The 27,570-nt window shown below is 43.8% G+C and overlaps 1 protein-coding gene across 1 annotated transcript in view; it reads left to right on the top strand.

The window, feature by feature from the left end:
• The first annotated feature begins 8,623 nt into the window (after positions 1 to 8,623).
• The window catches only part of golga5 (golgin A5), a 40,319-nt gene continuing 21,372 nt past the window's right edge, over positions 8,624 to 27,570 (top strand). Inside the window, exons 1-4 of the mRNA XM_068038756.1 lie at positions 8,624 to 8,802; positions 15,582 to 16,203; positions 20,557 to 20,775; positions 23,693 to 23,912. Of these exons, the coding sequence (XP_067894857.1) occupies positions 15,624 to 16,203; positions 20,557 to 20,775; positions 23,693 to 23,912 (1,019 nt within the window). The 5' untranslated portion in view covers positions 8,624 to 8,802; positions 15,582 to 15,623. The remainder of the gene's footprint in view (positions 8,803 to 15,581; positions 16,204 to 20,556; positions 20,776 to 23,692; positions 23,913 to 27,570) is intronic.

Below are 27,570 nucleotides of genomic sequence, written 5' to 3'. Positions count from 1 at the left end.
ATAATTAGAGATAAACCTTAGTAACCCCATCTCAGTCTTGTCAAGCATCGCTCATAGGATGTTCTTGAGTTCAAAAAATACACAACAAACCCTGATGCATTTGGTCTGTTGGGGGTGGGGGTGCAGAACTCAGCAACTGTATAGGTTGTTTTTTCCGGGGGTCCAAGGTAGGCAATTCAAATGGTATCAGTATGGTCATGATAGCTTACACTTACTGAAAAGCTGTGAGAGCAAAATCAAGCCATACCATAGAGCTCGTAATGGAATCCTGCAGAATCAAAATTAACACAAATCTTGGCCCAGATAGGTGGGCTTGACCTTTTGAAGGAAGCTGAAGTTACAAGCACTCTGTACTCTCAGGTCTAACCCCAACATGGTCATCAAACCTGCAGACAAAGGTGGTGCTGTTGTTGTATGGCGTACTGACCTCTACCTTGTAGAGGCTCAGCGCCAACTCTCAGACACTTCTTCCTACTTCCCCCTGGACCATGACCCCACCACCGAACATCAAGCGACTGTCCATAGGACTGTCACTGATCTCATCTCCTCTGGAGATCTTCCCTCTACAGCTTCCAACCTCATAGTCCCGCAACCCCGGACAGCCCGCTTCTACCTCCTTCCCAAAATCCACAAAGAGGACTGTCCCGGCAGACCCATTGTTTCAGCCTGTTCCTGCCCCACTGAACTTATTTCTTCCTATCTTGACTCTACCTTTTCTCCCCTAGTCCAGTCTCTTCCCACCTACATCTGTTACTCTTCTGACGCCCTACGTCATTTTGGCAATTTCCAGTTTCCTGGCCCCGACGGCCTCCTCTTCGCTACGGACGTCCAATCACTCTACACCGTCATTCCCCACCAGGATGGTTTGAGGGCTCTCCACTTCTTCCTTGAGCAGAGACCCAACCAGTCCCCATCCACGACCACGCTCCTCCACCTGGCTGAACTTGTTCTCACATTCAATTCCACTCGCTTCCTCCAAGTAAAAGGTGTTGCTATGGGTACCCGCATGGGCCCTAGTTATGCCTGGGATATGTCGAACATTCCTTGTTCCAGTCCTACTCAGGCCCCCTCCCCCAACTCTTTTTCCAGTACATTGATGACTGTATCGGTGCCGTTTCCTGCTCCCACCCCAAACTGGAAAACGTCATCAACTTTGCTTCTGTCACCTTTACATGGTCCATCTCCAACACTTCCCTTCCCTTCCTCAACTTCTCTGTCTCCATCTCTGGGTGTCTACTAATATTCATTATAAGCCCACCGACTCCCACAGCTACCTGGACTACACTTCTTCACACCCTGCTTCCTGTAAGGACTCCATTCCATTCTCCCAGTTTCTCCATCTCCGACGCATCTGCTGTGATGATGCAACCTTCCATGACAGTGCTTCTGATATGTCGTCCTTTTTCCTCAGCCAAGGATTCCCCCCCACTGTGGTTGACAGGGCCCTCAACTGTGTCCAGCCCATTTCCCACACCTCTACCCTCACCCCATCCCCTCCCTCCCAGAACCGCGACAGGGTTCCCCTTGTCCTCACTTTCCACCCCATCAGCCTTCATATCCAAAGGATGATCCTCCGCCATTTCCGCAACCTCCAGCGTGATGCCACTACCAGTCGCATCTTCCCCTCCCTTCCCCTGTCAGCATTCTGAAGGGATTGTTCCCTCTGTGACACCCTGGTCCACTCTTCCATTACCCCAGCACCTCGTCCCCTTCCCACGGCATCTTCCCCTGCAAGCGCAGGAGGTGTAATACCTGCCCATTTACCTCCTCTCTCCTCATTATCCAAGGCCCCAAACACTCCTTTCGGGTGAAGCAGCGACTTACTTGTACTTCTTTCAATGTAGTATACTGTATTAGCTGCTCACAATGTGGTCTCTTCTACACTGGGGAGACCAAACGGAGACTGGGTGACCACTTTGCGGAACACCTCCGCTCAGTCCGAAAGCATGATCCCGAGATTCCGGTTAGTGGCCATTTCAACACCCGCCCCCCCCCCCTCCCCCCCCCCACTACTCTCATGCTCACGTCTCTGTCCTGGGATTGCTACAGTGTTCCAGTGAACATCAACGCAAGCTCGAGGAACAGCATCTCATTTACCGATTAGGCACGCTACAGCCTGCCGGTCTGAACATTGAGTTCAATAATTTCGGAGCATGCGGGCCCCCCAATTTATTTTTATCTTTAGTTATTTTTTCTTTTTTCTTTTCTTTTTTGTGTTTATTTTATTTTAGTTTGTTCAGTTTGTTTCTACTGTTTTTTTCTTTTTTTTCATGTTTGTGCTTGTGGCTATTCAGTTTTCAGTCCATTAACACCCTATCTGTACTAATGCTTTGTCTTTCAGCACACCATTAACATATTGTTTGCCTTTGCTCCGTGACCTTTTGGTCAGCTATGTGGCCTGGTCCAATCTGCACCTTCTCCTTTGTTATCTCTTGCCCCATCCCCACTATACTTGCTTAAAATCTTTTACATTTCTTATATCTGCCAGTTCTGAAGAAGGGTCACTGACCTGAAATGTTAACTCTGCTTCTCTCTCCACAGATGCTGCCAGACCGGCTGAGTTTTTCCAGCACTTTCTGTTTTTATTTCAGATTTCCAACATCCGCAGTATTTTGCTTTTATTTTAGTGTGTATGATTCTCCCAGTTTTTCTCGATCCTCTTGCTGTGATGAAGCATCTCCACCCGTGGCGGGCCCAAGAGGCAGCTACGGCTCAAGAGAATTCTCCTAGACACAAGCAGCAGCAGCTGCCAAGGCGAAGAAGAGCCCAGATATGCCAGCGAGTCGATAGGACTCGGATGACGTACCTGCAGATGTCTGAGCGCAACTGCCAGAGAAGACTGCAGATGTCCAGAGAGACCGTCACAGACCTCTGTGCGCTGCTGAATGATGATTTGCAACCAATGGGTTTTGGTGGTCACCCTATGCCTGTGGCCCTGAAGATTATGTAGCCCTAAACTTTTATGCCTCTGGATCATTCCAGGGATCCACCGGCAATATGTGTGGGGTCTCTAAATCCGCAGTGCACTGCTGCATCAAAGAGCTGACCAATGCTCTGTTCAGGAGAGCCAGCGACTACGTACGCAACAGGACAGACCTGAGAGTCAGACTGAGAAGGCCATGGGATTTGTGGTCATTGTGAGATTCCCAAGGACCAACCAGCCGCCTTCATAAACAGAAAGGGGTTCATTCAATTAATGTCCAACTAGAATGCGACCACACAAAGCGCTTCCTACAAGTGTGTGCCCACTTGCTGGGCAGCTGCCATGAATCATAAATACTTTGCTAGTCCCAAGCACCACTGCTTTTCATTCCCGCACTCACCTTCAGGGGTGGATTCTTGGGGATAAGGCATGACATAGCTTCTGACACCAGTAAGGAACCCCAGCATAAGGATAGGCACCAACACGTTGCACCACAGACATTTGGCAAAATTATTGACTCAGCCATGGACATGGGGGCAATTAATTTGTATATTAAGTCTATAGCCAACCGAATGCCATCAAAACACTGTCCAATTTAAAACGCATTTCTCCTTATTTGGTGAGTACCTGCCATTGTTTTTGCTTGCACAAGTAGTCAATGTCTGCCTGCATACTTGATGTAGCAATGCAGAGAATCCAGATAGATGTCCATCTATCAGGTGTGATCTTGATCTCTTTCTCTCCCCTCTTGCTTTCTCTCACCCTTCCTGTATCAATGCCTAGCCCTTCTCTCTGTCCATCGCTCACCCATCTCTCTCCACTCTCTGTGTCCATCTCTCTCCCCTCTCTTTCTTTCCCCCCACCCTCTCTGTCCCCCTCTCTCTTTCGCCCCATCTCCCTTCCCCTTTCTCTTTCCTTCTGGGGTGTTGACTTGAGTTGCAATAGAGTGCTACAGTGGAAGTTTGGTAAGTGAGGATAATTAAGGGTTAATTTTATCTTAAATCTAATCTGTCTTTTATTTCGCAGATCAACTTAACAGTTGCTGTTAGGGTTGGGGAAGGTGAGTTTTAGACCAGATTTAAACAGGGTTCACTCAGCCTCTGCTTGCAGCTGCACCTTGTTAATTAGAGAATTGGTTTAAACCAGTTTTCAGGGGGCTAGAGTGAGTCAGAAAAAAGTGAGCCATCTTACAGTGCTGACTTTGCTTGCATTGGAGTGCTGACTTGGGTTGCAATAGAGTGCTACAGTGGAAGTTTGGTAAGTGAGGAAGTTCGGTAAGGAGGGAGCGAGGAGCTCCTTTCATTTCCTACCTGTCCCCAGAGTGAGGGGAGCCCAGAGCTTCCAAAGAGCACAGCTGACTGGGAAAAGACTCGGAGGGCAGAGTTCTGGACCGGTAAGTATAAAAAACTTACCTCTGGTAAAAAAAAACTGAAAGTGATGCCACAGGAAAGCTGTGACCTGATTGGCTGGCAGGGATTTTTTTTTTACTGAATTTGAAAATAAAACATTGATAAAAATTGATTAAAACCCTAATTAACTAATTAATAAGTAGAGTAACTAAACCAGAGGGAGGAGATTACTGTATTTAGCTGGCATTTAATATTTATAGTAGGAATCTAGCGCTAGGGACCATATAGTTATAACAATTTAGTAAAGATTTAATAAGTATTTATTTATCTTAAATTAATTTATTGATTAGTGCTAGAAATGTCAGTTAGAGGGGTGAAGTGCTTCACCTGTGAGATGTGGGAGGTCTGTGACGCTTCCAGCGTTCCGGACGACGACATCTGCAGGAAGTGTACCCAGTTGCAGCTCCTCACAGACCGCATGGATCGGTTGGAGCGGCAACTGAATGCACTTAGGAGCATGCAGGTGGCAGAAAGTCATAGACAGGGGTTTTAGAGAAGTGGTTACACCCAAGGTGCAGGCAGATAGATGGGTGACCGCTAGAAAGGGCAGGCAGTCAGTGCAGGAATCCCCTGTGACTATCCCCATCTCTAACAAGTATACCGTTTTGGATACTGTTGGTGGGGGGGGTGGCCTATCAAGGGAAAACAGCAGCAGTCAGAGCAGTGGCACCATGGCTGGCACTGTTGTTCAGCAGGGAGGGACAAAGCACAGAAGAGCAATAGTTATAGGGGACTCTATAGTCAGGGGCACAGATAGGCGCTTCTGTGGACGTGAAAGAGACTCCAGGATGGTATGTTGCCTCCCTGGTGCCAGGGTCAAGGATGTCTCTGAACGGATAGGGGGCATTCTGAAGGGGGAGGGTGAACAGCCAGACGTTGTGGTACACATCGGTACCAATGACATGGGCAGGAAGAGTGACGAGGTCCTGCAGGGGGAGTTTAGGGAGTTAGGTAGAAAGTTAAAAGACAGGACCTCTAGGGTTGTAATCTCGGGATTACTCCCTGTGCCACGTGCCAGTGACGCTAGAAATAGGAAGATAGTGCAGCTAAACACGTGGCTGAACAGCTGGTGTAGAAGGGAGGGTTTCAGATATCTGGACCATTGGGATCTCTTCAGGGACAAATGGGACCTGTACAAGAAGGACGGGTTGCATCTAAACTGGAGGGGCACAAATATCCTGGCTGTGAGGTTTGCTAGCGTCACTCGGGAGGGCTTAAACTAGTGTGGCAGGGGGGTGGGAACCAGAGCAGTAGGACAGCAAGTGAAATAAATGAGGGGGAACTAGTAAATAAGGCCAGTAAGACTAAGAGGAAGAGCAGGTAGGGAGATGTTGCGGAGCACAGTGGGACTGATGGTCTGAAGTGCATTTGTTTCAATGCGAGAAGTATAACAGGTAAGGCAGATGAGCTTAGAGCTTGTATTAGTACTTGGAACTATGATGTTGTTGCTATTACAGAGACTTGGTTGAGGGGAGGACAGGATTGGCAGCTAAATGTTCCAGGATTTGGAAGCTTCAGGCAGGATAGAGGGGGATGTAAAAGGGGTGGGGGAGTTGCATTACTTGTTAAGGAGAATATCACAGCTGCGCTGCGGGAGGACACCTCGGAGGGGTCGTGCAGTGAGGCAATATGGGTGGAGCTCAGGAATAGGAAGGGTGCAGTCACGATGTTGAGGGTTTTCTACAGGGCTCCCAACAGCCAGTGGGAGGTAGAGGAGCAGATATGTAGACAGATTTTGGAAAGATGTAAAGGTAACAGGGTTGTAGTGGTGGGTGATTTTAACTTCCCCTATATTGACTGGGACTCACTTAGTGCTCGGGGCTTGGATGGGGCAGAATTTGTAAGGAGCATCCAGGAGGGCTTCTTGAAACAATATGTAGATAGTCCAACTAGGGATGAGGCTGTACTGGACCTGGTATTGGGGAATGAGCCCGGCCAGGTGGTCGAAGTTTCAGTAGGGGAGCATTTCGGGAACAGTGACCATAATTCCGTAAGTTTTAAGGTACTTGTGGATAAGGATAAGAGTAGTCCTCGGGTGAAGGTGCTAAATTGGGGGAAGGCTAATTATAACAATATTAGACAGGAACTGAGGAATTTAAATTAGGGGCAGCTGTTTGAGGGTAAATCAACATCTGACATGTGGGAGTCTTTCAAATGTCAGTTGATTAGAATCCAGGACCAGCATGTACCTGTGAGGAAGAAGGATAAGTTTGGCAAGTTTCGGGAACCTTGGATAACGCGGGATATTGTGAGCCTAGTCAAAAAGAAAAAGGAAGCATTCGTAAGGGCTGGAAGGCTAGGAACAGACGAATCCCTTGAGGAATATAGAGACAGTAGTAAGGAACTTAAGCAAGGAGTCAGGAGGGCTAAAAGGGGTTATGAAAAGTCTTTGGCAAACAGGATTAAGGATAATCCCAAGGCTTTCTATACATATATAAAGAGCAAGAGGGTAACTAGGGAAAGGGTTGGCCCACTCAAGGACAGAGAAGGGAATCTATGTGTGGAGCCAGAGGAAATGGGTGAGGTACTAAATGAGTACTTTGCATCAGTATTCATCAAAGAGAAGGACTTGGTGGATGATGAGCCTAGGGAAGGGAGTGTAGATAGTCTCAGTCATCTCATTATCAAAAAGGAGGAGATGTTGGGTGTCTTGCAAAGCATTAAGGTAGATAAGTCCCCAGGGCCTGATGGGATCTACCCCAGAATACTAAGGGAGGCAAGGGAAGAAATTGCTGGGGCCTTGACAGAAATCTTTTTATCCTCATTGGTGACAGGTGAGGTCCCAGAGGACTGGAGAATAGCCAATGTTGTTCCTTTGTTTAAGAAGGGTAGCAAGGATAATCCAGGAAATTATAGGCCGGTGAGCCTTACATCAGTGGTAGGGAAATTATTAGAGAGGATTCTTCAGGACAGGATTTACTCCCATTTGGAAACAAACGAACTTATTAGCGAGAAGCAGCATGGTTTTGTGAAGGGGAGGTCGTGTCTCACTAATTTGATTGAGTTTTTTGAGGAAGTGACAAAGATGATTGATGAAGGAAGGGCGGTGGATGTTATTTATATGGACTTCAGTAAAACCTTTGACAAGGTCCCTCATGGTAGTTTGGTACAAAAGGTGAAGTCACACAGGATCAGAGGTGAGCTGGCAAGATGGATACAGAACTGGCTCTGTCATAGAAGACAGAGGGTAGCAGTGGAAGGGTACTTTTCTGAATGGAGGGATGTGACTAGTGGTGTGCCGCAGGGATCAGTGCTGGGACCTTTGCTGTTTGTAGTGTATATAAATGATTTGGAGGAAAATGTAGCTGGTCTGATTAGTAAGTTTGCAGACGACACAAAGGTTGGTGGAGTTGTGGATAGTGATGAGGATTGTCAGAGGATACAGCAGGATATAGATCGTTTGGAGACTTGGGCGGAGAAATGGCAGATGGAGTTTAATCCGGACAAATGTGAGGTAATGCATTTTGGAAGATCTAATGCAGGTGGGAAGTATACAGTAAATGGCAGAACCCTTAGGAGTATTGACAGGCAGAGAGATCTGGGCGTACAGGTCCACAGGTCACTGAAAGTGGCAACGCAGGTGGATAAGGTAGTCAAGAAGGCATATGGCATGCTTGCCTCCATCGATCAGGGCATAGGGTATAAAAATTGGCAAGTCATGCTGCAGCTGTACAGAACTTTAGTGAGGCCACACTTAGAATATTGCGTCCAATTCTGGTCGCCACACTACCAGAAGGACGTGGAGGCTTTGGAGAGGGTACAGAAGAGGTTTACCAGGATGTTGTCTGGTCTGGAGGGCATTAGCTATGAGGAGAGGTTGGATATACTCGGATTGTTTTCACTGGAACGACGGAGGTAGAGGGGCGACATGATAGAGGTTTACAAAGTTATGAGCGGCATGGACAGAGTGGATAGTCAGAAGCTTTTTCCCAGGGTGGAAGAGTCAGTTACTAGGGGACATAGGTTTAAGGTGAGAGGGGCAAAGTTTAGAGGGGATGTGCGAGGCAAGTTCTTTACACAGAGGGTGGTGAGTGCCTGTAACTTGCTGCCGGGGGAGGTGGTGGAAGCAGGTACGATAATGATGTTTAAGAGGCATCTTGACAAATACATGAATAGGATGGGAATAGAGGGATACGGTCCCCGGAAGTGCATTCGGGGCAACTAGGACCCTGCGGCGACATTGCAATGCTCCACAGTGCGACCATGCGTAAGCACGTGAGGCGTACGTCATCGCTATTACGTCATCACGCCGCCCGTTTTTCGGTCAGGCAGGTTGCGCAGTCACCCTGTGACTGGGGTCCTCATTGAGTAGTTCCGCATTCTGCTCCACGTCTGCATCAAGGTGGAGGCGGAGCGGCCGAGAGACTTTAACCAGCGGGATCCTGGTGAGACAGCTGTGACTGGCAGCCGGACACGCCACCTCCCTCCCCGGGAGTCCATTCCAAGTGCGGTGAGGCTATTGGAAAGCTGGTAAGTGTGTATGGGGGCTGGTTACTACTGCATCGGCCTGGGGTCAGGCCTTCTCTTTAACTCTCCGACATCCCACTCGTTATTGGGCTCCAGTGACAGCACCGCGCTCGCTGTGATTCGTGGGCAGCGAGGAGCTGTGACTGTTTACCATGCCCACTGGCTTGAAATTTCCTGAACTGTTATTTAATTTATATTGAGAGATTAGGCCTTCCCTGAAAAATCCGCATTTTATATGAATTAGCCCGTTCTTGTTGTACATAATCGATTTTAGAAAGTATTCCAGTTGACTGTACACGACAGCAGCTTTCGAGGGCTGTGGGGAAAAAAACCCTCTTGTTCGACATGTCGGCTACCTGTTTCAGGGTGGTTTGTTTACATTATGGAATGGTTGGCATCTTTCCATCTGCGAAAGATGATGGACATGCAGCAAACAATCCATTTAAGTGGGGTGTCTTCTCTTGGTTTGTTGATGACTGTGCAGGCCAATCCTTGAGAGGCAGGTTCTGCCACAACTGCTGCATGTGAACTTGCCAAGTGACGTTGAGTATTGTTGATTTTGACGTTGGCGCCTGTTGCAACGCTTCTGTAGCAACTGCTCATCGTGGTACACGACACGAGAAATAGGAGCAGGAGTCGACCATATGGCCAATCGAGTCTGTGCTGCCATTCAAAACGATCATGGCTCATCTTAGGATTCAACTCCACTTTCCCGCCCACTTGCCATACCTTGGTTCCCTGAGAGACCAAAACTCTATCTATCCCAGCCTTAAAAGTATTCAACGATGGAGCATCCACTCTGGGGTAGAGTTTCAAAGATTCACAACCTTTTGCATGAAGTAATTTCTCCTCATCTCAGTCCTAAATGATCGGCCACTGATCTTGAGACTGTGCCCCTCTGTTTTAGATTCCCGAATCAGCGGAAATAATCTGTGTCTACCCTATCCAACCCCTTTACAATCTTATATATTTGAATGTGATCACCTCTCATTCTTCTAAACTCCAGAGAATATAGACTCAATTTACTTAGTGTCTCATCATAGGACAACCCCCTCATCCCAGGGACCAATCTAGTGAACCTTTGCTGCACTGCCTCCAATGCAAGTGCATCCTTTCTTAAATGTGGAGACCAAAACTGCATGCAGTATTCTGGATGTGTTCTCACCAAAACCCTGTACAATTGTAGCAATACTTCCCTATTCCTGTACTCCAATTCCCTTGCAATAAAGGCCAACATGCCACTTGCCTTCCTAATTGCTTGTTACACCGGCATGTTAATTTTCTGCGTCCCTTTGTACAAGCACACCCAAGACACCCAAGTCTCTTTGAACATCGACACTTACAAGTTGCACACCTTTTAAAAAAAAAAAATTCTGCTTTTCTATTCTAACGACCAAAGTGCATAACTTCACACTTCCCTACATTATACTCCATCTGCCATCTTGTTGCCCACTCACTTATCCTGTCTAATCTCTTTGCAGCCTCTTTGTGTCTTCCCCTCAGCTTACCTTTCCACCTATCTTTGTATCATCAGCAAACTCAAGATACGTTACTCTCTGTCTCTTCTAAATCATTAATATTGATTGTAAATAGCTTAGGCCCCAGCACTGATCCTTGCAGCACTCCACTATGGACTGCATGCCAACTTGAAAATGCCCTGTTTATGCCCACTCATTTTCCGTCTGTTAACCATTCATCTATCCATGCTAATATATTGCCCCCAACTCCATGAGCCCTTATCTTGCCAATTAATCTTTTGTGTGGCACCTTGTCGAATGCCTTTTGGAAATCCAAGTATACACATCTACTGGTTCCCCTTTTATCTACCCTACCAGTTACATCCTCAAAAAACTCTAATAAATTTGTCAAACATGATTTCCCTTTCGTAAAACCATACGAATTAGGAGCAGGAGTAGGCCACTCGGCCCCTCGAGCCTGCTGCGCCATTCAACAAGATCATGGCTGATCTGATTGTAACCTCAACTCCATGTTCCCACCTACCACTGATACTTTTCACCCCCTTGCAACCATGTTGATTTGTTCTAATCATACTGTGCTTTTCGAAGTGCATTAAGACTTCCTTAATAATAGATTCCAGAATTTTCCCAACGACTGATGCTGGACTAACTGGCCTGTAGTTCCCTGTTTTCTCTCATCCCTCCTTTCTTGAAAAGTGCTGTAACATTTGCCAGCTTCCAATCTGATGGGACCATTCGTGAATCTAAGGCATTTTGGACAATCATAGTTATTGCATCCACGATATCTGCAGCTATCTCTTTTAGGACGCTAGGATGTAGGCCATCAGGTCCTGGAGATTTGTCAGATTTTAGTCCCTTAAGTTTCTCCAATACATTTTCTCTGCTGATATGAATTTCCTTAATTTCCTCAATTTTTAGCCCCTAGGTTGCTGTCTATTTCTGTGGCACTGTGGAAGTGCACACCAGTTTGCAGGATGTGTCGCTACTTCCCTCTTTTGCCAGCTAGTGACTCCCAAGTGCAATAGTTGACATTTAGAGCCTTTATGTCATGCTTGCAAGCATCCTTGAAGCAGACCTTCACTGGTCATCTGGTCCCGGCTACCTCACCAAACAGAAAGTCCTTGGATATGTGACCGTCTTCTATCCTGCGGACGTGTCCAATCCACTGAAGCTGCCTCTGTTTGATTAGTGCCAACACACTTGGGAGCTCTGCCTTTGAGAGGACTGTCACATTTGTGATTTTGTCCTGTCAGGATATACCCATAATGCGCTGCAGACAGCAAAGTTGGAAATTATAGAGCTTCTTTTCCTCATAGCTGTAAGTCGCCCGTGTTCCACGGCCATACAGTAAGGTGCCGAGAACACAGCCTTGTAACCATCAGCTTGGTCCTAAGGTTCAGTTTGGTGTTATCCCATGCGCGTTTCACAAGTCAGCCAAAGACGGTAGCTGCTTTCCCTATGCGTGTATCGAGCTCTGCATCGAAGGACAGATTGTCGCCATGGACCCAAGGTAGCAGAATTTGCTGACAACTTACAGTGGGGTGTTATTTAGTGTGATCGGGGCAGAGATGCAACACCTTTTGCCATGACCACGGTTTTCTTGATGCTTATAGTCGAGGAGAACAAGTTACAGGCACGGGAGAGACCGTCAATGAGTCTCTGTATGGAAATCTTTATTGTAAATAAACTACCTGCAATATAAAACGTGGCAGGATCTGCAGTAATTCTGCATTCACCTGTTTTCTGCTGTCATTAAAGGCACTATACAGTCAGTCTCTTAGCTGTTTGACCAAGTGAGGCGCCAAAGCGCCTCAGTAAAATTACTGTGGGGATCTGTGGGTGGGAGACTCTCTAGTGGGATATGTCGTAGCCAGTACAAAGGAACATGGTTGCGTCTGTTAGAGGCCAATCATTTTCACCCCTGGGCATCTCCGCAAGAATTCCGCAGGGCAGCAGGCCCGTCTATCAGCTGATGCTTCTTCAGTGACTTTCCTGCTAGCATAAGGTCAGAATTTTGCTGGTGATCACATAATAAGGTAGTCAATGCCCACATGTAGCGTACAGGCAAAGCAACATTCATGCCATATAAGTACCAGGCGATAACCATTTCCACCAGGAGAGCCTCACCTTCATAGTCAATGGCACTCCCATCACTAAATCTGTCACCATCCGCATTCAGGGGTCGCCATGAATAAAAATTCAACTGTCCAATGTACAGCAAGTCTGTAAATTTTCTATTATAAGGCTTCAATACTAAAGGGCTGCCTACGTAGTTGTGATTTGCATACGATGAGTAAATCCTTCATGTGAACAAATGACCAATGGTGCCCAACCTGGTGTTTGTGGACTCATTTCATACCACATGTTTTCTGCTGTTGTTTTTTTTAATTTAGAGATACAGCACTGAAACAGGCCCTTCGGCCCACCGAGTCTGTGCCGGCCAACAACCACCCATTTTATACTAACCCTGCAGTAATCCCATATTCCCGACCACCTACCTACACTAGGGGCAATTTACAATGGCCAATTTACCTATCAACCTGCAAGTCTTTGGCTGTGGGAGGAAATCGGAGCACCCAGCGAAAACCCACGCGGTCACAGGGAGAACTTGCAAACTCCGCACAGGCAGTACCCAGAATCGAGGGTCCCTGGAGCTGTGAGGCTGTGGTGCTAACCACTGCGCTGCTCCTTCTGGGTAGTATCTCACAACCATCCAGAAAGTGTTAGTCTTGTGATGTTAGATGAGGTGATGTGTAATCAGTAACAAATCACATTCTCGGTGCTGTCTGGTGTAGATTTAAAACTGGTGTTTAAGGCAGTGGTGCAACTTGTGATGGTGGAACATCTGCTTTGTAGTCGATGAGCATTTAAATGCAACGCACTTTCTATTCCAACTGTCATGGATTCAGGAATGCCAAATGGTTTTGAAGTTGTGTGTGGATTACAGTAAGGATAGCCTTATCTTGTTAAACAAGATTAATATTTCTCTCATTGTCATTTTGTTTGTCGTCTTTGTCATCACTTAACCTTTAGCATGCTAAAAAAATTGAAAACCTGGTATGAATACATATTTTATCAGTTGAAGGATTAGGAATTTGGATAGATTTCATTTGGCTGATGCTAATTATTTTTTCAAAATTTCACCTTTTTCTGGAACCAACTTTTGGTTCTTTGCTCTTGGTTGCTTTTCCTTTTATCTAACGATCCTGTCTACACGTGCTTGGAGATTGGACTGTTTGCCAGTTTGGTGCAGCGTGTCTTATCTGCTTTTATTTTAGGGGTGGGCAAGTGATCTGCCTGAGTATGTTTTTTTTTCTCTGTAATAGAGCTCTGATCTAAAAATCCTTTTTTACTTTTCTTTTGGTTAACCGGAATATATATGTGTGTATGTGAGTGTGAAGGAACTAAGGTAAAGGGAACTTTTTAAAATTTAATGTTGGATTTCTAGAAATTTGATCTATGTGATATTGTTTTATTTCATTACTATTTAGGACTTATTTTATAATCTGTAAAGCAACCTGTTTAGTGTGTTCTATTCTGGGGCAAATAGCGTATCTTATTGACTGTTTGTTTCAACAAGTGGAAAAATGTCAAGAATATGTTGTGGCCTTGGGAGGAGTGCACTGTTAATTCAGTCCCACTTCTCCTGTGAAGTGGGACTGAATTAACAGTGCACTCCTCCCACCTCGGTCCTAACATTTAGATTCTGAATATTCTTCATTTATATTTTGATTTTATTGCAACATTCTGTTCCCAGATGACTGATTTCCTTTTCTTTACTGCATTATTTTAGTTGCTGCACTATTTTTATGGTTCATTGTTTTCAGATCCCCTGTATAAAATGTGCTGTTGGATCTGGTCCAGATGACTTAATGGTCTGGGTCCGAAGGCTATTGGCTCAAATAGAGGTCATGTTCTTTCTTGCCTGCATTATTGTGATACCACTCTTCAAGTGACATGAAACTGAGGTTCATCTATCCATTCGGGTGGGTGGTAAAGATTCCGTGGCACTCTATTGTTCTGGTCAACATCCATTCCGCAAGTTTTAGCACCAACAGAAACAGATTGGCTAATGATTAATCTCATTGTGTGTAGGACATTTCTACTGCAAAATGTCTCCAAAAATAATAACCTGTGTGAAGTGCTTTGCAATGTTTGTGTCATGTGACATTGGTGAAAGAAAGGTATAAATAATGCTTTGTGCGTATCGTTTTTTTCGGCATTGCCCAGCAGAATTCACTGGTGCAATGTAACATGCTTCTTCATTCTGCTGAATGGGTCCGATTAATCTTCCCCCTCTGCCTCATGAGACTAATCCCATTAATGCCACTATCATTGTGTAGTTTGTATTCTGTAATTTAGCTTTATTTAGTACTGATTTAGTCCTGTAAGCGTTAGCATACTGCTCACCATTCAGCAGCAGTTTTTATAGCAGTAACAGATGTTGGTATACGAACATACATATGAATTAGGAGCAGGAGTAGGCCACTCGGCCCCTCGAGCCTGCTCCACCATTCAATAAGGTCATGGTTGATCTGATTGTAATCTCAACTTCACATCCCTGCCTACCCCCGATAAGCAAGGGGGTAAAAGGTTATCAAGAATCTTTCTACCTCTGCCTTAAAAATAGTCAAAGACTCTGCTTCCACTGCCTTTTGAGGAATAGAGTTCCAAAGGCTCATGACCGTCAGAGAAAACATTTCTCCTCATCTCTGTCTGAAATGGGTGACCCCTGATTTTTGAACAGTAACCCCTAGTTCTAGATTCTCCCACAAGAGAACATTTTTTCCACATCTACCCTCTCAAGATCTCTCAGAATCTTAGTCGCCTCTTATTCTCCTAAACTCCAGCGGATACAAGTCTAGCCTGTCCAGCTTTTCCTTATGAGACAACCTGCCCATTCCAGGTATTAGTCTAGTAAACCTTCTCTGAACTGCTTCCAATGCATTTACATCCTTCCTTAAATAAGGAGACCAATACTGTACACTGTACTCCAGATGTGGTCTCATCAATGTCCTGAATAACTGAACCATAACCTCCCTACCTTTGTATTCAATTTCCCTCACAGTAAACGATAACATTGTATTTGCTTTCCTAATTACTTGTTGAACCTGCATACTAACCTTTTGCAATTCATGCACTAGGGCACCCAGAACGCCCTGCATCTCCGAGCATGTAATGTTCTGCACTTTTTGGGACCAGGTTGATCAATAAATTGATTTTCTTTGTTTCCATTTACCATTTATTGCATATGCATTCTAGGTAATTGGATTGAAAATATGCTTTTTGCTCTTTTGTGAATAGGTCATGTTGTAATACTTCCTTCAGCTCTGACAGCAGTTCAGGATGTCATGGTTGGTTGAGCTTGCAGGGAAGGCGGAAGACTTCTTGAATAAAGTGGACCAGGGCGCAGCAGCAGCACTACTAACTACACCCATTGAAAATGTAACTGCAACAAACACTGTCAGCGCTGAAGCCGGTTCTTCCAGCCAATATTCTGCCCTGAATCAGCTGAGCAGTAAATCTGACCAACAAGTCCACACTAATATTGGTTATGTTTCCTCTGCTGCTGGTAACATTAAGAGACAAAAGGCCATCCTCCTTGCTGGAGCTTCTAATGTATCCTCGTCACCACGGACCTTTGAAGCTACAGCCGGTGCGCCTGCAAGCTCTTCTCTAAGCAGACCCTCAACGCAATTTGTAAGACCAAAAAAGATTGAACCAAATGATGACCAACTTTTTGATTTCCTAAATAGTTCGGAAAAATCATTAAATGGAAGGGTGGACAACAAACGAGAGACAGCAAAACCTTCCACACCAAAAAGTCATTCTCGAACTTCCAGTCTCAGTTCGGTATCTACTTGCACCGTTAATATGAAGACAACTGAAGAGAGCATTGTCAAGGATGACTCTGCTGCTGGACCAGGTATGAAATCGTTTCAATAAAAATAAATCATGGCGTTTCTCTTTGCATAATTTCCAATTGTCTGCACTTAAACACTGTTACGGATGTGCAAAATGTTTGGATTTCTCATGGTTGGATACCATTGTCATTTAAATGCTATTTTGCCAAATTTCAAAATTAGAAAATTGCATTCATTGTGTGTGAGTAAACTGGATGGTACTATTCGTTTTCACATTGCCTTTTTAAAGAGATCTGTATCCAAATCCACTATAAAACCAATTGAATGAAAGCTTTTTTCTATTTAAACAGCTCTTAAGTCAAATTACTTCATACAGTCTCAACTTATTTCCACTTCATATAGCATAAAAATGTGTAAATTCTAATCTGACTCAGGCGCCATCAGGATAGCTGGTATGGGAAATTAAGGCAGGTATCATTTAAGAGACTGCTTTAAATTTGTTTCATTTTTCTCCCTCCTTTTGGAAAAGGGAAAAAATGATAAATATTCGTTCCAGTTTAGCCTGACTGCCGAAGTACATCCGAATTAGAAGCAGGAGTAGGCCACTCGGCTCCCCGAGCCTGCTCCGCCATTCAGTAAGTTCATGGCTGAACAGCTTACTCCACTTACCCCTGGTAACTTTATACCCCCTTGCTTATCAAGAATCTATCTACCTCTGCCTTAAAAAATACTCAAAGACTCTGCTTTTGAGGAAGAGAGTTCCAAAAGCTCACGCCGCTTTGAGTGAAGAAATTTCTCCTCATCTCTGCCTTAATTGGGTGGCCCCTTATTTTTAAATAATAACCCATAGTTCTAGTTTCTCCCACAAGAGGAAACATCCTTTCCACATCCACCCTGTCAAGACCCCTAGGATCTTGTATGTTTCAATCAAGTCACCTGTTACTCTGCTCAACTCCAGCGGATACAAGCCGAGCCTGTCCAACCTTTCCTCGTAAGACAACCCGCACATTCCACGTATTAGTCGAGTAAACTTTCTCTGAACTGCTTCCAACGCATTTACATCCTTCCTTAAATAAGGAGACCAACACTGTACACAGTACTCAAGATGTGGTCTCACCAATGCCCTGTATAACTGAAGCATATGCTCCTTACTTTGGTATTCAATTCCCCTCGCAATAAATGATATTCTGTTAGCTTCCCGAATTACTTGCTGTACCTGCATACTAACCTTTTGCAAGTCATGCACTAGGACACCAGATCCCTCTGCATCTCAGAGCTCTGCAATCTCTCACCATTTAGATAATATGCTTTTTATCCTTCCTGCCAAAATGGACAATTTCACATTTTCCCACATTATACTCCATTTGCCAGATCTTTTCCCACTCACTTAACCTATCTATATCCCTTTGTAGCCTCCTTATGTCCTCTTCACCACCTACTTTCCTACCTATCTTTGTGTCATCAGCAAATTTAGTAACCATACCTTCAGTCCCTTCATCCTAGTCATTTATGTAAATTGTAAAAAGTTGAGGCACCAGCACAGATCCCTGTGGCACACCACTCATTACATCTTGCCAACCAGAAAATGACCCATTTATGCCTACTCTATGTTTCCTGTTAGCTAGTCAATCTTCTATCCATGCCAATATGTTACTGGTCACCGCATTATAGGAAGGATGTGGAAGCTATGGAAAGGGTGTAGAGGAGATTTACTAGGATGTTGCCTGGTACGGAGGGAAGGTCTTACGAGGAAAGGCTGAGAGACTTGAGGTTGTTTTCGTTGGAGAGAAGGAGGAGGAGAGGTGACTTAATAGAGACATATAAGATAATCAGAGGGTTAGATAGGGTGGATAGTGAGAGTCTTTTTCCTCGGATGGTGATGGCAAACACGAGGGGACATAGCTTTAAGTTGAGGGGTGATAGATATAGGACAGATGTCAGAGGTAGTTTCTTTACTCAGAGAGTAGTAGGGGCCTGCCTGCAACAGTAGTAGACTCGCCAACTTTAAGGGCATTTAAGTAGTCATTGGATAGACATATGGATGAAAATGGAATAGTGTAGGTCAGATGGTTTCACAGGTCGGCGCAACATCGAGGGCCGAAGGGCCTGTACTGCGCTGTAATGTTCTAGTTCTAGTTACCCGCTTACACCATGAGCTTTTATTTTTCACAATAACCTTTGTTTGTTCGTTACCTCTTTCCATCGTATCTTTTGACTTCCTAGTAGTACACTCTGAAATTGACAAATTTCAATCTATGTTCGGACAGTATGACTTTGAAAGAGAACATTATTGATAAACAGATGTCCAAAGGATTTGTATTTGTTTTGTCCAAAATCTAAGTATTTGTGTACATAATTTCCATGATGAGGTGACTTGGCTGTGTACTGATAAAACTAAAGGCCTCTGCTTTCATCACTAATCAGGAGAATGGTGCAATTAATCCAGATATTTACTGTTTATTTAACAGTCCAGTCATGTCTGTTGTATAATTATTGATAAGGCAGTATTGCTGAAAGTTCTCTGATTATAGTTGTCAGAGCGTGGAATGGTTTGCCACAAGGAATATTTGAGACACTTGCAACTTTTAAGGGGAAATTAGATAAATATTGGAAGCAGAAAATGGGCAACAACAGATTATTTTTGGATTGTCCTTGCAAAGAGCTAGCAGAGATAACAGAATTCTCCTGTGCTGTAAAGGTCAGTCCAGATAATGTCAGAAACTTCACAGTGAAGTTAGAGCAGTTCACCTGCTTATGAGATTGGGTTGCAGTCTTGAAATCATTTCCTGGGGTGGCTTTTATTAAGGTGTGTATGACCCTCATGTCTTTTCAGTTCACTAACAGTAGCTCTCAGTGTGGACATGTGATTATAATCAAGATTATTGAGAATTAATTCCCACATGACTGCCAGGAAACCATGTGGGAAATATGTATTGTGCTAATTGTTTCACTTAAAATGCCTCAGATGTTTGCTTTGATGTAGTTTCTAATTGTCCCAGCTCCAGGAGCTTAGAAATGACCTAGCCCATGTTGTCTAATCTCAATCCCATAAACCTGACCACAGTTTAATTGCATAATGTATGATTTGGTAATGAGAGCCACATCGTCACTGCAATGATTTTTGGGGGACACAGCTGGTGGAAGTATAACCAGGAAGGGAGCGTCTGTAAAGTTCAAGTTATTGCCACCTATGAGGGCAGTTTCAGTCAAAGCCATGATGTCATTGCAATCGTGATGGCCATGACCTTGTTTGCAGTGGTGTGTGAGGTGAGCGGAACAGAAAGGAGATTGATTGGATTTGCCACCAGCGGATATGCAGTTTGGGAAGATCAGTAGGAGAACATAAGAAAGGAGTTGATGCTTGTATGGAGCCAGTGACCAGTGTCTGCTCGGAGAATACTGAGAGCGCCACGTAGGGTAGCTGTGGGCCTTTCTCAAGCAGATTTGAGGCTGGGATGGCGAGATAGGAATAGGAAGATAGAGGAGTAGTGTGAGGTTGGGGTAGAGATTTGGTGGGGAGTGGCGTCATGATGGGGGAAACTGAAATGTAACATGTTTGACTGTCAGGAATGGGAGGTGGAATGGAGTAGGGGAATAGGAAACAGGCCCGAAAAGGGTCAAGAAAAAATATAGGGGAAAGAAGTAAGGGGCTCGGATCCAGAGCAGCAGACAAACTGGACACAAAGGGAGGGCTACATTTTTTTGAAGGCAGTAGTAATGGGTTTCTGACTCGTAGGCTTAGAAATAAAGCAAAATTCCTCTCTTTGAAGTATTACAAAGGACCGATGTAAAATATATGCAAAATTTAATTATGCAGGTAATTAGATACTGACATTGTAGAAGAATATGATTTCCTTTTTTGTTTGGTAATTTTTTTTCCCCATGGATCCTGGTGGGCCAAAGTGAAGCATGTATGTATGCCTAGTGGAATGTATTTGTAACTTGCATGTTACTTTTTTTTTTGTTCTAATTGAACGTTGGAGATTAGTGAATTGTAAAAGACACCACTCCCAACATGGAGCCTCATTCCATGGGAGCACAGATTGGAGAACTGGACACAGAGATCACCACATTGTGCGCGCATTTTTTTCCGTATCATTAAAAGTAATCAGAAAATTTAGGGTGCTGCCAGACGGCTGTGTAGACCCTACCCCACAACACTCCAATTACCATTGAATAAGGCTGCTCACCAGATGACTTGCAAAGTTTAATCCTAAAATGTTTGCATGATGTGCAGATCTGGATTTGCACTATGGTAAGTTAGTGAACTGTATCAGTGAAGCAGATTTTGAAATTTCCACAATTATTGGTCCTGTAGAAGTTAACTTTATGACACCTAGCCCTCAAAAGTGTAAAATAAATTTTTGTGCATGGCTTTTATTTCATTTACTGATCATTGTTTTTCATACATTCAGATGCCTCAGAAGGTTCTGTGAGTCAAGATACCCAAATGGAGTCCTCAAAAGAGGAACCATTGAGTAATACATCCAGCCTAAGTTTCTCAGCTAAAGATGAGAGTCAGTCACTAGAGCTATCGAACCTTCGGCTTGAGAACCAGCTGCTGCGGAGCGAGGTCTCCTCCTTGAACCAAGAAATGGCATCGTTGATTCAGAGATCAAAGCAAACACAAGAAGGTATGACAGGAATAGTAACTTTGGGCCTTTCAGAATGCATTGGTTATCTGTCTATAATTTGCCGGGGAAAGTTAGCCCCCTGTAGGTGTCAGTTATATAATTGGGATTCCAGGCTCATGCATTTCTAATAGCACAAAATTATTTTTATGTCTAGTCCATAATTTAGGCTCAGGAAGAGTAAATGCTTTATCTGTCATGATCAATGCTCCCTCTAACTTCTGTTTGTTGTGCACAGCCAGCTTGTTGCACTCCGTGGCTCCTGTAACTTAAAAGCGTGACCGCGCATCTTAAAGGGGGTTTTGCTTGTGTGGTGCATCTTTGTTCCCTGCTCATCCGTACACCCACACAATTTAGAGGGAACATTGGTTATGATTCTTGTCAAAGGTGGCATGAGTGAACTGCAAACAAAGGCAGGCTTAAAAATGTAAAACTAAAATGGAGAGGGTGCAGAGGAGGTTCACCAGGATGTTGCCTGGGCTGGAGCATTTCAGCTAGGAAGAGAGATTGAAAAGGCTAGGGTTGTTTTCCTTAGAGCAGAGAAGGCTGAGGGGGGACATGATTGAGGTATACAAAATTGAGGGGCATTGATAGGTTAGATAGGAAGAAACAGTTTCCCTTAGTGGAGGGGTCAATAACCAGGGGGCATAGATTTAAGGTAAGGGGCAGGAGGTTTAGAGGGGATTCGAGGAAAAATGTTTTCACCCAGAGGGTGGTTGGAATCTGGAACGTACTGCCTGAAGAGGTGATAGTGGAACCCTCCCAACATTTAAGAAGTATTTAGGTGAGCACTTGAAATGCCATAGCATACAAGGCTACAGGCCAAGTGCTGCAAAATGGGATTAGAATAGTTAGGTGCTTGATGGCCGGCACAGACACGATGGGCCGAAGGGCCTGTTTCTGTGCTGTATAACTCTATGACTCTATATAAAATATTTTGCTGCAGAGAAGTTAAGTGTTTTCATCACCAGCTTATGTTCTGGGAGCAATTGTTCAAATTCAAGCAAAGTACTAAAACTAACAGCAGAAAGAAGGCTGGTTTATTCAGCTGCTTATGATCCAGCTCTCTTTATTTTTATGTTTTAATATGTTTGAAGAGTAACATTCTTTTCAAATTGTTTGGCTGATAAGTATGCCATGTGTCATTGTACTGAGCCATATACACATTAAAGATCCCAGATTTGATTTGGGGAGGGGTAATGGTAACCACAGGAACAGGTGGATTTGGGGCAGGAGGGAAGCAACAATTGTTAAAAAAAAAAAAAAATTAATTCAAATCCACCCTCAACCTCACCCCCTTCCAGGTGATCACTTCGTTCTCAGGATGTGGGTAGGTCATTTGAAATCTTTTAAGTGGGCTGCTTTGTCCTGGATGATGTCGAACTTCTTGAGTGTTGTTGGAGCTGCATCCATCCAGGCAATTGGAGAGTATTCGATCACACTCCTGACTTGTGCCTTGTAAATGGTGGACAGGCATTGGGGAGACAGGTGGTGAGTTACTCACCGCAGGATTCCCAGTCTCTGATCCGTTCTTGTAGCCACAGCATTTATGTGGCTGGTCCAGTTCAGTTTCTGGTCAATGGTAACCCCCAGAATGTTGACACATTCCATGTTTAGACTCTAATTTGTATTGCTGGTTGTTTTTCAAAGTTCAAGTAGAGGTAGGAAATTTCGCATACATACCATTTTACTCTACTGCTATCCTAGTGACTACACTTATCTCTGTATTCTTGGGCGAGGGAGAGGAGAAACAGCCAGGTTTGCTGATTCTGACAGCTGTCCAATGGCCTCTTCTATAAAGTGCACAAATATGAAATTCAGGTGAGGAAGACAGGATTGAGCTCAGCTACAATGTTTCCCCCATGGGTAGCAACTATTCACAGTTGGTACTCACTTATCTAGATTTACAAGTGAAGAATAATCACCACCAGTGGAGTGTTGCTGACAACCAAAAGGTTGTGTGCCAAAATGAATCAATACCTCAGAGAGGGAGGTGGAACCTGTTGATAGCTGCTGCTATCTACAAAGCCGTATGATGAATTAAACAGAATTCCAGACTCTCTTATGGTGTCAAGTAATGCTTCCTGATTGTATTGAGAATGAAAATACCATTGGACCTGTGAAAAGTGAAGAGAAGCAATAGCTTGGTTGAATTTACTGAAGAGTGGAGGAGTTTTACTGAGTGCGGTTTCTTTCCCTGGATGGACCAGTCAGAATTGGAAATTTAATACAGGGAAATTACAGTCTTGAGCCTGAGTCGCAATAATTTATGCACTCTACAGTGATAAATTAATTTGCTGCGTCACAAGTTTGACTGAATTTCCATTTTAAATATGTAATTTTGCCTTGCATCAGCAAAAAACAAAGCAAATGGAATGCTGAATTTTATTCTTAGATCAGTAGAGTGTAAGTTATAGCATGTCATGCTAAAACTACAATAATGTAGACCATACCTTGACCACTCTTATGGCCCCCAAAATATGAGGGAAGCATCCAAGTGATGAATGCAGTGCAGGGAGCAACAACATTGCTGATCCCTGAAACCAGATACAAGGAAAGGTTGGATAAGATTGTGTCCCTTAGCTTTGACAGGAGATGACTGAGAGACGACCTTGTATAGAAGTATGCAAGGTATTAAATGGCATAGATAAGGTAAAGCAAGACACGAGAATAAGGGGGCATCGGCTAAAACTGATGAAAGAACAATTTCTTCATGCAAAGAGTGATAAAGATTTGAAAAGGCAATCTAGGTATGGTAGTAGAGCTAAAAATCCTGAATTAATTAAAGATGTAGTTAGATTACATGTGGGGGGTGGGGGAAGAGACCCTGATGTTTGTTTGGATGTGCTAAGATGGATTGAATGGCCTCCCACATCTGTATATTGTCTAATTGTTTATTTCTAAACATTTGTTGTTTTAGAGTTAAATAAAGCCAGAAAACAGATTGAGAAATGGAATACTGAAAACTCGAAGTCTGACAGGATAGGTAGGGAACTGCGTTCCCAGGTGGATGATCTGAACGAGGTGTTGGGTGCCAAAGATTCTCAGCTGGCTGTGCTCAAAGTAAGACTGGAAGAGGCAGATCAGCTTCTGAAGACGCGTAACGAAGCACTGGAGCTACTGCAGAATGAAAAAAACAGGTTTTAATGAATTTGTTGGCATGTACATTTTTCCTTGGACTCTCATTTCCAATATAGCACAAAGCTCATAAAAGGGACTGAGTTTAGGTGTTGCAAGTTTTTTGAACACTGATTCTTTCAGCTAAATTTTTGTTTCAAATCTACCTTGGATAAGTGGGATAAACTCATTAAATCTCATTTGACGAGGTCCTAAGTGCAATGAATTAGTACATCGAAGGATGCTCTTTAAAGATAGAGGTAGTGCCACATTGTCAGGGGGAATCCTCATCTGCTTTGGACCTTGGCTGTATCTGGTTCAGGATTACTTGAAATGAATTGGATATCAGAAAATTATCTCATTGTCTAATGCTCTGCAATTTGTGCAAAAATATATCCTATGTCACATAATTACAAAAAGTCCTTGTTTTTTTTTAAATGTCATTAACATATTACTCTTCAGACTTGCAACAGGGAACCTCCTGTTTTCCTTGTATGACTGAATTAGTTTTCTTGTTCATGCTTTGTGCTGGCCTAATAAACAATTAACATAGTAACAAGTACTCAAACACTGGGAATACCTTTATTACTGTAATATTGACCCTAAACTACATGAAATACCAAAGCATAATTTTATATTAAAATAAGAAAAATGAAACCATTTAACTAGTCCTCATTTTCCCTCATGTCACTTTCCTATTCACTCTATTTTCTTAAAGAAAACTTTATTCTCTAATATATCTGTTTTACTTAATTTTCTTGTTTTGGCTTTCTACTCCCATTGTCAATTTTTGGAGATGCAAGAAACCTTTTAAAGGGCATTTTACCAGCCAGTTGAAATTTCAGATTCCAAAGATAGGCATGGTTGCATCATCGTTGACAATCCTGGAGGCGGGGTGTAGTGGTAATGTCACTGGTTACTAGTCCAGAGGCACAGGATAATCCTCTGGGGCCATGGGTTCAAATCCCACCTGGGCAGATGGTGAAATCTGAATTCAATTAATAAAATCGGGAATGCTAGTCTCATGTTGACCATGAAACCACTGTCGATTTTTGTAAAAACCCATCTGGTTCATTAATGTCCTTTAGGGAAGGAAATCTGCCATTCTCACCTGGTCTGGCCTATGTCACTCAGATCCCCAGCAATGTGGTTGACTCTTAACTGCCCTCTGAAATGGCCACTCAGTTCAAGGGCAGTGAGGGATGGGCAATAGATGCTGGCCTTGCCAGCGATGCCCACATCTCATGAATGAATTTTTAAAAAAATTGTTACCCACACAATTGACTAGAAATAATGTGATATTGGGAGGAATTAGGGCATCATTTAATTTGTTAGTGTGCTTTGGCGATGATTTAATCTGTTTTTTAAGCTGAGGGGTGTTGGGAGCGGAGAATGAAGCACTTTCCTATTTAGGGCACCCAACCTTCTCAACAAATGCTGTTGGGTTGGGCGTAGCAGAACTAGATACAGGGTGAAGTTCTCTTTTCTCTGCCTTAACCCCAACTTCAGTCTTTGTACTTCACGGTGCGAACATTAAGATGGTATTATTTATGATTAGATGTTCTATCTACTCCTCAGATTAGTAATATTCTTTAATGTTGACATCAAGTGTCATAGATTTATTAAGCATACTTAAATATACATTTAAAAGATTGTACTTGCAACCACACATGGTTTGGCTGGGGACCAAACGTGTTCCATTTGAGACATCTGAGGGTTGTACAGCTGGAAGAAATTACAGAGATAGGGAAGGGCGAGGGCAAAGAGGGATTTGAAATCAAGGATGCGAATTTTAAAATCAAGTCATTGCTTAACTGGAAGCCAGTGTAGCTTAGTGAGTAGAGGGGCGATGGAACAGGATTTGGTGCAAATTGGGGAACAGTGTTTATGGCAGGGAAGCGAAGACAGTGGCTCTGGTATTTCCAATACTTAGTTGGAGGAAATGTCTGTTTATCCAGTACTGGATGTTGAACAAGCAGTCTGCCAGTTCAGAGGCAGTGGGTGAGGTAGAGCAGGTTGTCGTCAATGTGCATGTGGAAACAGATGCTAAATTTTCGGATGAAATTGGTGAGGGGCAGCATGTAGATGATAAATCATTGCAGGACTCCAGAGGAAATGGTGAGAGAGCAGGAATAGAAATCATTGTAGGTGACTTTGGCTACAATTAATAGATGAGAATGAAACCAAGCAAAGGCAGTTCCGCCCAGCTGGACAATGAAGGAGAGGTGTTGGAGGAGATTGGTGTGGTCAGCTGTGTCGAAGGCTGCAGAGGTCATGAAGGACGAGGAGGGGTAGTTTATTATGGTCACAGTCACAAGGAATGTCAGTTGTGACTTTGACGAGGGCTGTTCCATTAGTGACGAGGTGGGAAGCCTGATTAGAGCAATTCAATTATGAAATTATGGAAAAGTTAGGCAAGGATTTGGGAAGTGCCAACATTCCAGGATTTTGGAGAAGAATGGGAGGTTGGAGATGGAGTGGTAGTTTGCAAGAAGGAAGGGTCAACGGTGTTCTTTTTGAGGGGAGTGATGATGCAGATTTGAGGAGGAGTGTACCTGAGGAGAGGGAGCCATTACAATATTAGCCAACATGTAGCCCAGGAAGGGAAGTTGGTTGGTTAACAGCTTGATCAGGATAAGATTTAGGGAGCAGGAGTTCAGTCTCGCAGACAAGATGAGTTTGGAGAGAGCAAGGCAGAAGATGGGATAGAATCGAGAGAAAGATGTTAGTTCAGGGAGAGGGCATTGGTCAATGATGGGGAAATTTTGCCCCAGTGGGCAACGGGAAGCAACGGAAGGAGGTGAGGCAGCTGAATGGATTGTCTTAATCTTTGTGACAAAGAAGTCCATGAGTTCCTCGCCCTTGTTGGAGGTAAGAGTAGAAGAGTTAGGGAGGATGGTTTAAGAAGATGGTTTGTGGTGAAGAGAAGCCACGGGCTATCTTTGTATTATTGGATGATCTCTCAATAGTGAAGAGTTTGAGCAATGGAGAGCAAGACCCAATAATGCTTTGTGGTTCAGCCAGATTTGCCATTGGCTGACTAAACCAGTTGTCCACCACAGATGTTCAAATCTGTGTCACTTGGACTTCTTAAGAGAGTGGTGATGAGGTGTAAACCAGGGGAAACAACAAGGCTGAGAGAATGTAATGGTTTGAATGGGGAAAAGGTCTTGGAGAGTGTATGATCTAGCAGATTGATAGATTCAGAAATGTCATGATGAATTGTGGTCCAAAGCCTAGGTGGCTGGGAATTGGAATGTGCAGCAGTAAGTGACTTGAGGGTAAGTTTTTTTTTCCAGGGTTGGACACAGAAGTAAGTGTGGAGGGGAATATGGATAGATAGTGATACAAGGAAATGATCAGCAATTGCCTTATCACTTATCGTTACAATGAGAGTACCAAGGCCACGTGAAATGGCAGAGAGAGATTTAAGGAAAAGAGTAGTGAACTTGGGCGAGAGAGCAAGAAGAGTTGAGATGGAGGTTGAAATCACCAAGGATGAGGCATTGCTCTGTACTGAGGGAGGAAAGCAGAGAAGATTTCAAAGTGAAAATCTTGGTGTGATATTTAAGTGGGCAATACAGGATAATGTTTTAAATGAGAGGCGTGAAGGAACAAGGTGAGATGCTGAAAGGAGGAGAATTTGCCAGAAGAGTAGGGAGACAAACCAAGGAGTGATTT

The sequence above is a fragment of the Heterodontus francisci genome, chromosome 9 (assembly GCF_036365525.1).
Source record: "Heterodontus francisci isolate sHetFra1 chromosome 9, sHetFra1.hap1, whole genome shotgun sequence".
Lineage (NCBI taxonomy): Eukaryota > Metazoa > Chordata > Chondrichthyes > Heterodontiformes > Heterodontidae > Heterodontus > Heterodontus francisci.
This window is presented reverse-complemented; position numbering and strand designations above follow the sequence as displayed.